The sequence below is a fragment of the Canis aureus genome, chromosome 11, assembly GCF_053574225.1.
Source record: "Canis aureus isolate CA01 chromosome 11, VMU_Caureus_v.1.0, whole genome shotgun sequence".
NCBI lineage: Eukaryota > Metazoa > Chordata > Mammalia > Carnivora > Canidae > Canis > Canis aureus.
This window is the reverse complement of record NC_135621.1, coordinates 6,267,692-6,280,188: the sequence shown is the minus strand read 5'-3', so window position 1 is coordinate 6,280,188 and position 12,497 is coordinate 6,267,692. Positions and strand designations below refer to the sequence as shown.

The 12,497-nt window shown below is 34.8% G+C and overlaps 1 protein-coding gene across 1 annotated transcript in view; it reads right to left on the bottom strand.

The window, feature by feature from the left end:
- The window catches only part of LOC144323156 (uncharacterized), a 93,600-nt gene that overhangs the window by 45,281 nt on the left and 35,822 nt on the right, over positions 1-12,497 (bottom strand). Inside the window, exon 4 of the mRNA XM_077913239.1 lies at positions 3,935-4,019. Coding sequence (XP_077769365.1) covers positions 3,935-4,019 — 85 coding nt within the window. The remainder of the gene's footprint in view (positions 1-3,934; positions 4,020-12,497) is intronic.

The following is a 12,497-nucleotide window of genomic DNA, read 5'->3' as shown; positions in this document are numbered from 1 at the left end:
AAACTAATACAAAACACAAATAGTATTTGAAAGCAGAATTTAAGGTAATGTTTACTCAAATAATATGTTTTTTAAATGGGTCAACCAAATACTATTGCAAATTGTAAAGAAAGTTTCTGAAGTTTCACAGGAGATATCAGTTTATTGACAGTCACTAAATTAATTTGTCCACTTTATGCTTGGACTTGAATTGTTCAATTAAGTAATTTGAATGAATGAGCCAGCATCTGGTCAATAATGAGGTATTGAAGGTTAGACGTGATGTTCAGAGGAGTGGCTTTCCTTGACATCATTTCCAATATCCACCGAAAATGTAGCTTTGTTTAAGTACCAGAAGCTGTTCCCTGAAATCAATGGACTAAGTGATGAAACTGTCAGAGATTTAAGGGATTCATAATCATATCAGAACTAATTATTCTATTCTAATGCCTTTTTCCAATTAATTTCTCCCCCTGGTTAGTGCATTGTAGGGTCATGGAGGAAAAAAATAAGTTCACATATGCATATTTTGCATTGGTTAATTTAGTTTATATTACATGAGGAAGAAAGTGAAGAAGAGACACCATTATTCTTTGGACATGTAGGCAATACAGAGTAATGAGAATAGATGCAATACCAGTGCTGAGACAAAACAAAACAAACAATCTAAAGGGTCTAAATAAAAATGCATTCTTTGAAAATACCAATATTCTGGCATATAAAACTCTACAGAAATTGTTTAACAAACAGTTTCTTATGTAATTTAACTCAGTTACCTCCCTCCAATGGGCATTTGCATTTTAAGTACTCTGCAATTATGTAAGAATATATTTGCATCCTATAATCATCAAGGCGGGTATATTGTTGACTCCCTGAAATAGAATTATGTAGAAACATAGCTTAAAGAGTTGGGAGAGTTTCCTAATAGAAATTTGAGTAACATAAGTTGCCTGTAATAGGAGTGAAGGGGACTTCCATGACTCATTTATTCTTATAAGATCTCATGTGTAAGTAAAAAAAAGTAAAATCCCCATGCTGCTTTAAATATCCACTATCGCGAAACAAAAAGTTTTTTGTTAAATATAAATTATATAATGACATCTCCAATCCTCCATTCTATTTGAGAAATCCAACAGAGATGTAGGTATTATTATTAAAGATTTATTTACTTTAGAGAAAGAGGGAGAGAGAATGTGGGAGCATGCAAGTGGGGGGAGTGGCAGAGGCAGAAGGAAAGAGAAAATCCTGCAGCTGACTCCCCACTAAGCATGAGGTCCCACATGAGGCTCAATCCCAAGACCCTGAGATCATGACCTGAGATGAAATCAAGAGTTAGATGCTTAACAGACTGAGCCACCCAGGCATCCTGTAGTACCATTTCAAACAGTTTTAAATTCAGTAAGAGGATCACAGAAGAATAAGAGGTAGAGAACTGTAGAGGAAGAGAAATTCAGTAAGAGGATCACAGAAGAATAAGGGGTAGAGAACTGTAGAGCATGCTATTTTAGTGGTGTTATAAACTGAATATTTGCATCCCTCTCAAATCCGTATGTTGAAGCCTGAACCTCCAGTGTGGCTATATTTGGAGATGGGGCCTTCTAGGAAATAATTATGATTAATTGTAGTCATAAGTGTAGAGCCTTGCTACAACAATTAGTGAATGTCCTTATAAAGAGAGATAACAGAGTTTGCTCTCACCTTCCCTGTGCCAGGGCATTAAGGAAAGACCATAAGAGGACACAGCAAGAAGGCAGTTATCTATAAGCCATGAAAAAATTCATCACCAGGAACCAAATCTGCCAGCAGCATGTTGAATTTGGACTTCTCATCATCTAGAACTGTGAGAAAAGGCATTTTGTTGATCAACCCATCCAGTCTATGCAGTTATAGCACCCCAAGAAATTGGGTAAAGACCACTCTCTCTTGAACAACATTATATATGCTTCTTACATGAGCAAAGATAAAAATAATATGAGAAATGGGCAAGTGAGGAGATGGAGAAGTTAGGCAAAATTTCATGTAAAAGAAACAAGAAATAGTAAGGTTATAAAGCACAAATCAGCAGGGCATGTTTGGCAAAGATTCAAAAGTAGCACAAAGAACTCTGGCAAAGATTTCAGATGTAATGCATCTGAAATACATGCTTAGGAATTAGAAAAGTTGGCAGAGATCAGATCATATAAGATCTACCATATTAAACCATTACAAGGATTTTGGATTTTATTCCAAGATGATGTGAAGCTTCTTGGAATGTTTTGAGCAAGGCAGAGACATGATGTGATTAATATTTTTAGAAGAACACGATTAGTCCTAATTATGAATAGGCAATAGGTAGATTCAATGAAAATAACAGAAATTCTGAAAAACCTTGCATACCACCTTAAATAAATATTTCATTATGCCAAGTGGCAAAGGAGACAATAGAATCCCACTTGAGCAGAATGTTGAGGTTTTTGTGTTTTAAGATTTTATTTATTTATTCATGAGAGACAATGAGAGAGAGAAAGAGAGTGAAGGAGGCAGAGGGAGAAGCAGGCTCCATGCAGGGAGCCCAATGTGGGACTCGATCCCGGGTCTCCAGGATCATGCCCTGACCTGAAGGCAGGCACTAAACCGCTGACCACCAGGGCTGCCCAGAATGTTGAGTTTTATGGTAGAGCGCAGTGGTGCCTTAAGCTAATAAGAAACTTTTCCAGGGCATTTTAAAAATAAAAACATAATATAGCAACTTTAATCAATAATTTGTTCTGAATTCAGTGATAGGCCCAGTGTTAGAGCAGAAAGCAAGATATGTAAATTTAATGTATATCTATATATCTTTATCTACAAATATATATAGATATAAACAATTTTTATACCAAACATATATATATATATGTGGAGAGAGAGGAATAATCCACATAGTTAATGTATTCAGCACATGGATATGTCCATAAAAATGATATTATGACTTGAACGTGACTCTAGGAGACATAAGATAAGATCTTAGATTACTGTGGTATAATGATAAGTTTATACTATAAAAATAGGAGAGAGAGAGAGAGAGCAAGAGAGCGATGCTCAATTCTAAGCTTTTTAGAAATAGCCACAGGACATTAAAAGTTATTAGCAGCTGGAAAGAAGACAGGATGAAAACTTTGAGTAATGAAAAGTTAAAATAAATTATATTCTTTAATAACATGATTTTTTAAAAGTATCAGCTTATTGATGAAAGGAAAAGGATAACCACCAGCTTTCTGAAATTCATTTGAGCATGATGAAATCACTATAGACCCAGGATAAGAAGATCTATATTTATTTTCAAGCAGATAAGTAAGAGGAAATAGGTAATGACACAGTTAAACAATGAAAAATATCATGTGTAATTGAATATAGATTTAATTTTTCAATGGAAAAGGAAGACAGATGGCACTATTAAAACAATTTCAATAATAAGTAGATTTCCAAAGATGAGGATATATTTTAGGCTCAGAAATCAAAATCGAAAGTCCTTCACAAAAGGAGGCTGGATAAACTTGTTCAGACACTACAAGCAGGCATGCATTACAGAAACTCCTTTTCTTTTTTTTAATTTTTATTTTTATTTTATGATAGTCACAGAGAGAGAGAGAGAGAGAGGCGCAGAGACACAGGCAGAGGGAGAAGCAGGCTCCATGCACCGGGAGCCCGACGTGGGATTCGATCCCGGGTCTCCAGGATCGCGCCCTGGGCCAAAGGCAGGCGCCAAACCACTGCGCCACCCAGGGATCCCCAGAAACTCCTTATGTCTTATAAAATCTTTATCAGCTTAGGAGGAAGACTGCTTGTACCAATAACCTTTCTTTCATACTCATTGAAGAGTAGATGACAATTTGTCTTTGAAATATTCATATTTTTCAGAAGAGGCTAGGAAATGCTGCAGTCACAAATTCACCCTCTCATCTCAGTAGTTTACAGAACAAACAATTGCACTCACGGTACGTGCTCACTGCAAGGACTTTCCATCAGCACCCAGGGATCCAGACTCCTAGTGACTCCACACACAAGTGTAGCTGCAACATCTGAAACAAATTCAAAGTGTTATCCACTCACAGTTTATTTTAATATTAAATAAGTAGGGATTTATAGATATTCATAGGAATGACTAATTGCGTGAGGGATTAAAATTTTTTTCCAAGTATCTGATGTTCTTAGACTGTTCCTGTACAATTCACTGCAGGCCTGGTCACACACCTGTGAGACTGATCGAAGTGCAAACCTGATCCTGTCTTCTTTAAGCTGATAAAATAACTGGCTGGTAAATTCATTTTCAGTTTTTTAAAAGGCATTGTTGGTACATTGGTCTTTTGATAAAAGTCGATATCGATTTTACTGATTCGAAGAATAAACAAGAATGGCTTTTGTCAAAATAGTTATAAATTGTTATGAAGACTAGAGTTTTTCTCTCTCACCGTAAACTGCGTATTGTGGTAACTCTGCCCTAGTAACACGAAGTAAAGGTAGAACAATTCACCGAACGGTAATGGGGTCATTAGGCCCTGAACCTGGATATGACAGTTTATAAGTGAATCAATTATAATATCCTATTACGTCAACCCCATATCGCTTGCAGGATTGTTCTGAGAAATGACATTTTGCAAAACAAGGGATGTGATGTTTGCTGACCTTGGAGGAGTTTAAAAAGAGCAACAGTATCTCTATGCTTAAGTCAATTCACTCTCAGCTCTATACCTGGGTTTCAGGTGACTCTATTCAGGAGATATAATTTATTTATTCAAAGGAGTTTAAATATGTTTATTTCTTGGGTTGTTGGCAGGCATAACTATGATTTAGGGGAAATAGCCCAACTATATTTTTTCTAATACATGTGTGTATGTTAGGTAAATATATTTAAAAGAAGAACAAACATGCATGCACACACACACAAAGAAACCCAGTATGAACAATTATAATTTCCTTCTCAGGTTAAATACAATTGCACAATAGCACCATTGAAGTAATGTCATGAAAATACAAATTCTTAATTTGAAATGGAAATCTCACACAAATATTTGAGTTGCACACTACTTGAAATATATGTGCTCTATGTTATTAATGTTATGCATTCCTCAGAATCCTTTGTAATTCTTATCCCTTTGTGCATGTGAATACGAACTTATTTCCTAGAAGTCATCCCTCTGTGATCCGTTATCAGTTGTACCTTATCTGAAAAAAGTGAGGGTTCTCTCAACATACTTGGAAATGCCTAAATTCAAAACAATAATTCCCATCAGCCAAACTTATGTAAGACTGATAAATTATCCAGAATATCAACTTCCTATACTTAAATGAGAAACAGAACTATCAAAAAGACCCAGATATTCACAATTTTCCCAAACGTTGAGGTAGTAATGGCATATTTTGTTTTTTAGTACTTCCTAGGAATAGGACATGATAATATGTTCGCATTGTAAACTGGCCACTCACATATTTTCCTAAATTCTAGTTGATAAAATATATTGGAGATTTTAATGTCAATTTGGAGATACAATATCATTTTTATTATTCATCAGATTTTTTAAGCACAAAGTAAGCTGAAGGATGTCCATTAATAACGAATGCTAAGGGTGCCTGCATGGCTCAGTCAGTTAAGTGCCTGACTCTTACTTTCAGCTCAAGTCATGATTTCAGGGTCTTGGGATCGAGCCCCGAGTGGGGGTCCCTACTGAGCAGGAAGTCTGTTCCCTCTCCCTGTGCCCCTCCCCCCACTCATGCCTGTCCTCTAAAAAATAAATAAATCTTTTTAAAAAAGATTTTATGTATTTATTCATGAGAGACACACACACAGAGAGGCAGAGACACAGTAGAGGGAGAAGCAGGATGCAGGACTTGATCTCGAGTCTCTAGGATCACGTCCTGAGCCAAAGGCAGACACTCAACCACTTAGCCACCCACTGCCCAAAATCATAAAAAAAAAGAGGGGCACCTGGGTGGCTCAGTCACTAAAGTGTCTACCTTTAGCTTAGGTCATGATCTCAGGGTCCAGGGATGGAGCCCCTCATAGGGCTCCCTCCTCAGTTAAGGGGTCTGCTTCTTCATCTCCCCCTGCCACATCCTCTGCTTGTGTTCACTGTCAAACAAATAAAATCTTAAAAAAAAAAAAAAAGAAATTCTGCTGTATCCTTCACTTAATATCTAGTGAGCAACTACTAGGTATTGGGCATAATTACTGGCATGGGTTACAACTTTGAATAAAACTGTCTCTACTTTCGAGCAGTTTACATTCTACTGGAGAAGACAGACAATAAACTATAAAATAACTTGATGTGTAATGTTAAGTTCCATTTTCTATATAAAAAAATAAAGTGCGATAAGGACACTAGAAAAAGCCTGATGACTGTAAAAAGAGTGATACTTTTCACACAGGGAGTGATCAAGAAAGGTCTTTCTATTAATGTGATCTTTGGTGGAGACAAGAATGAAGTAAGAAAGTGAGACATGCAACTACCTAGAGGAAAGGCATAAAGAGAATAGTAATGAATGGTCTTCAATGACAGAAGCAGCACAGCCCTATGAATGTATAAGACATTATCTGACAGTTTGTTACATAAAAATATGGGTATTTAACATGCTTCTATTCTCTCAATAAAGAAGAATGTTACAATGATCATCTTTGAAAAACTCATCTATGATTACTTCCTCAAACTAGATTTTGAGAAGTCGATTATGAAAAGTACATGTTACCCCATCAATGGAGAAAATCAAAATTAAAAACTAAAGGTTGGTTTTTCTTAACACTTATTTTTAGAGAGAGAGCATGCATGCACATGCACGAGCAGGAGATGAAGGCAGGGGGAGAGCATCCCAGTCAGAGTCCTCACGGAGAATGGAGCCTGATCTGGGCTCAATCTCACAACCCTGAGACCATGACCTGAATGAAAATTAAGAGTCTGACTCTTAACCAACTGTGCCACCCAAGCACCCCTCACAAAAAAAAAAAAAAAAAAAAAGGTTTTGAAGAAAACTGAAACAACTTACACTTTCACTACCATTACTTGGCTCTTCATTTCACTGAATTTTATTCAGTTTTGATCATTACTGAATACTGTTTTTTTTTGGCTTCAAAGGTTGCTAATATGAAAGGCAGAAAATGGAAAATTCTACATTTTTCTCATTACTGATTCAATTAGCTCTCTTACATTTTTATAATCAAGGATTCATTTTTTTCTTTGGCATAATACATTATATATTTGAGTTTCCTTCCTCATGTATCATTTTGATACAATTTTTCTACCTTGAATTTATTCTAAGAAAATTTTTCTATATTCCTATGAATAATTATTTCCTGTTTTTTGCTCTTATTTTAATATATATTCATTTAGACTAGAATATTCATAATTTTTCTCAGTGACAATTAGGGTGTTTCTTATTTTCTTCTATTTAAACATATCCTCTCTTCCTAACACCTCTTGTTGAATTTTCAATTCTTTCCTCATTGTTGTATTTTGCTTTTTGTTTCATATCCTAATTTCCTACATTTACAACAAAATTCTTTCCTTGACCAAACTCTAGCTAGGCTCCTCTGAGACCTTTCTTGAACAGGCCTGAACTTGGGCCTATAAAGATTAAACAAACAAACAAACAAACAAACAAAACACTAACAGGTTCTAACAGCTCAGGGCTGCATCTCTAGCATCCCAAATTCTTCTAGCTCTTGGCTGCCTTATGCGTAGAGTGGGGACCAGGGAGTCAAGGGTGAAAGTGAGAGCAACTTCCTTTGTGTCTGAGAGTCCCAGGGTTTCTATAATGTCATTCTAGCCAGTACTTGGCTGTTAGCCAATTCATCACATTTTTAGCTCACACATTTTTTTTTCTTTCATGTATTTCAAATATGCTTCTATATTGTCTTTTGAAAGAAGAATTCCTGTGTATATTTCTCCTAAGGCAAGGGTAACCACAAAAATGAACTATAGGGACTACACCAAAATAAAAAGCTTTTGCACATCAAATGAAACCATTAACAAAACAAAAAGGCAACCTACTGAATGGGAGAAGATATTTGCAAATGATATATCTGATAATGGGTTAACATGCAAAATACATAAAGAGCTTCTATAACTCAACAACAAAAAACAATGGGATTTTTAAAAAAATGAGCAGAGGACTTGAATAGACATTTTTCCAAAGAAGTTGCATAGATGGCCAAAAGGTACATTAGAAGATGCTCAATATCACTAATCTTTGGGGAAATGCAAATCAAACCACAACAAGATATCATCTTACACCTGTCACAAAGGCTAAAATTAAAAAGACAAGAAATGAGAGGTGTTGGCGAGGATGTAGAGAAAAAGGAATCCTCGGGTACTGTTGGTGGGAATGTAAATTGGTGCAGCCATTGTGGAAAACAGTATGGAGGTGCCTCAAAAAAAATTAAAATGGAAATACTATATAATTCTATTACTTGGTATTTACCCCCAAAAGCTAAAAATATTAATTCAAAAATATATATGTACCCCTTCGTTTATTCCAGCATTATTTATAATAGCCAAGATACAAAAGTAATCTAAGTGTCCATCAATAGACAAATGCATAAAGAAGAGATATGGTATGTGTTTGTGTGTGGGTGTTATATTGCTCAGTTGTAAAAAAGATGAGATCTCACCATATCTGACAAAATGGATGGACTAGATGGTATTATGCTAAGTGAAGTAAGACTAAGAAAGACAAATACTATATGATTTCACTTTTATGTGAAATCTAAGAAATAATACATATGAATAAACAAGCAAAAAGCGAATCAGAGGCATACATACAGAAAAAACTAGTGGTTGCCAGACAGAAGGAAGGTAGATGGGATCAAAAAATGGGTGCAGGGAAGAGGGAGATACAGGCTTCCAGTGATGGAGTGAATAAGTCATGGGAATAAAAGACACACCATAGGGAATTTTATAATTATCTGCTTACACTTTTAGTAAGACATTGTACTGATTCATATTTTTTATGTGATACATTGATACTGTAAAAACATTCTATGGTAACAGAAGGTAGCTACTTTTATGGTGAATATAGTACAACCTTGAATCACTTTGTTGTACACCTTAAACTAATGTAGTATTGTGTAAATATTTATTTATTTGAGAGAGAGAGAGAGTGGGGGAGAGAGAGAATCCTAAGCAGACTTCCCACCGAGTGCAGGGCCTGACATGAGGCTCCATCCCGTGACCCTGAGATCATGACCCCTGCTGAAATCAAGAGTTGGACACATAATTGTATGCTTACATTTTTGGTAAGTCTTTATGCTGAATCATATTTTTTAATGTGATTCAGGTATGATTCTTTAATTTATTTTTCTGTGAAATTAACTTTTCTGAACCTTGAGTGGTAAGGGTAAATCAGAATTGCTTTTATAGCTTTCTGACTCTAATGCTTCTTTTTCTGATGTCCTAACAAAGTGATAAAAATAACATACTTTCTGAGATGGTGTTTTCCACTGCTATTACCCTAATTTTATCTAGATCTTTGTTTTGCTTTACTCTTATTTTTGCTGTCCTGTTCAATGCGTATTTCTAGACATTTAGAATGATAGTTATCAGAAAAATACTATGATTTGTTAATTCTGAGTTTACAGGGATGAATCTGATTCAGTTACTGGAGACTTCTTTAGACCATTTGCACTTGTATGTGCAATGTGTTTTGCAAAAACATCTTCTAGTTCCACTGCTGTTTGCAAATTGGCCCATGGTCCTTTCCAGTAAACTTTTATTGGAAAATTTAGTATTCTGTTTTCAAGTCTATCAGATGCCTGTTTCTCAGTTCCATTTCCTACTTTCGTCATGTAATTTTCTCCTAGATAACTGTGCATGCTTGGCTTTGCTGTTGGAAAACAAATCAAATTACTGATATACCAAAAAATAAAAAGATCAAATTGCATAATGTAATAGATCAATCCAGAAAGTCCAATATTTAACAGATGCCTTTTAAAAACAAGAAACATAAACTGTTCATAACTCCCAAAATGTTCTTGCATACTAATGAAAATAAACTGGAGCATGTTGTCATGAAAGAATAAACTTCCAAAGATATGGAGTTCAGTATCTAATCTGGTATCTAATTTCTCTGCATCACTACCATATGCTAGAAAACTGAGTGAACAATACCCAGCCAATATCAATCAAGGGTGAGGGTCCAATACATTTATCTTCAGACATACAAAACCTCAAAATATATCTAAGTTCTTTCAAAGAGTATCAAAGAAAATAATTGAGAAATGCACTTCAACAAAATTAAGGTGTAGGCCAAAGATTTTGGAAAGTTAATCCAACTCAGAAAGTCCTTGGACAAGAGCTATGCCACAGGCTTTAATAAATTAGTTCAGTTTGAGATATAAAATAGAAGAGACCATAAGGCAACTACTGGGGGGAAATATCATACTTGACTATATGGAAACAAATGGTCATAATTTTAAGTATATAAAAAATAGGGAATTATTAACTCATGTAACACCAATGGTCTCAGAAATGACAAAATATTTCTGTAATTATTAAATGAAACACTCACCACTGATTTATCCAAATATTATGCAATAAATCTAGGGAATGAGGGAATGAAGGAGGAAAGGTAATAGTAGTAGTATAGTTAATTTATTACCTATTATAATAAGAATGCAAGAAATGCCTCCAAATCGCAGTGGTAGATGAGGTACATAAGCACATTTTTAGAACCATGTGATGAATTCTAAAGCAAATATCTAATGGGATTGACAATTGCTACTTCTCAGACAAGGATTATGGGTGAGAATGGAAAATACAAGGAATCATTCATTCCTTTTACTGTATGCCTTTTAACACCATTTAACTTTTACATGCATAACCTTTATTTAATTAAAAATAAAAAGAAAGTAATACAAAAATAAAGAATTTATAAGTAAAGAATAGACATAAAGTAGACTCAAGAAAAAAGTGATACATCACAACATGGAAGAAGACTAGGTGATTCTCTGATTATCGACTTATATCATGATGGTGATGATCTGAATTACATTATTATTTCGAAAATGACTTCTGTCCGTCCGTTCTAGTCAAGCTTGTGTGGAGCTAAACTTTAGACTTAACACTTAGCAAAAATATTACCTAGGTAAGGAGATTAATTTTAGTCTCCTAGGAACAAGAACAATAACAATAATAATAATATCAACTGATAGATGTGTTAACAGGTTAGTGGGAATGAAATAGTTTTCAAATGATCAATACATGTATTGATGTATATTGATTCATAACATCATCTACCTTGGGTGATAATAGACACAGCACCCTCTGAGATGTTCATATCTTCCATTTTCTTTTGGTAGCAACTTTAGTGTTTTCTTTTACCAATAAATTTCCATATCTTAACTCAGATTGTGTTTTTCCATTCAAAGAGTTTTAGAACTTGATTTACCTTGTATCCTCTATTAAATCATACCTGGAGGTACTATCAAAAGTTACCTCCGCACTTCTCAAACTGTGTTGAATGCTTTCTGGTTTCCTAGGCATTAGGTTTAATACGATTATTTCAGTTTGATTAGAACACTGTTTGCCTTAGGAATCATCCATATCTTTTTGCTGCTCACAATAATTAAAATTAATCAGATCCTTCCTTTTCATGGTCTTGAGATTTAATATAAAATATGCTGCAGGCTTGGGATTCTCCGGAAGGGAAACTCATTATTATATTATTTCTCCCCTTGAGAGAATGAAATATATTTTTAGGAACAGCGCAAACTTTTCAATTAATATAAAGTACAATAGTAAACCATATATGATTTGGGTGTCAATCTTGGCTTAAGTTCTGGGATTCCCAAGGAACTATTACAGAAAAAAATTTCCTTACGTGCTTATAATTTATATATCAATGTAACACATATTAAAATTTACTATTTAAAATGTAATTTCTTATTTATTCACATTAGACTACTTCAATGCATTTTTGGAATTGGACACCTTTGTTAGTTAATATACAATTTAGGATACTGAAACATTTTAAAACTGTGCTAAACTTTTAATGTAACTGAAGAGATTTTGTTCTTATGAACATAATAGAATATTTATTTTAGAAAAATTAAGCCCAGGGCAGCCCAGGTGGCACAGCGGTTTAGCGCTGCCTTCAGCCCAGGGTGTGACCCTGGAGATCCGGGATCAAGTCCCACATCAGGCTTCCTGCATGGAGCCTGCTTCTCCCTCTGCCTGCATTTCTGCCTCTCTCTCTCTCTCTGCATGTCTCTCATGAATAAATAAATAAAATCTTAAAAAAAAAGAAAAAGAAAATTAAGCCTATGTTACTAAATGCATAATAGATTTACTAACCATAGAATTTTTATATATTATTATGTAAAGCAATATAGTAAACCATGCAGAACTCACTTTGGTGTGTCTCTGGCTAGTCATTCCTTATCCCTAGAATACTGAAGAAACCCATACAAATTGGAGACTAAGTCTGTCTTCTATCCCAATCCCCATTACAGATTTTTTATCTTGTTTTAAAACTAAAATTCTTTACTCTCAAACCCAACTTCTCCCATTTTT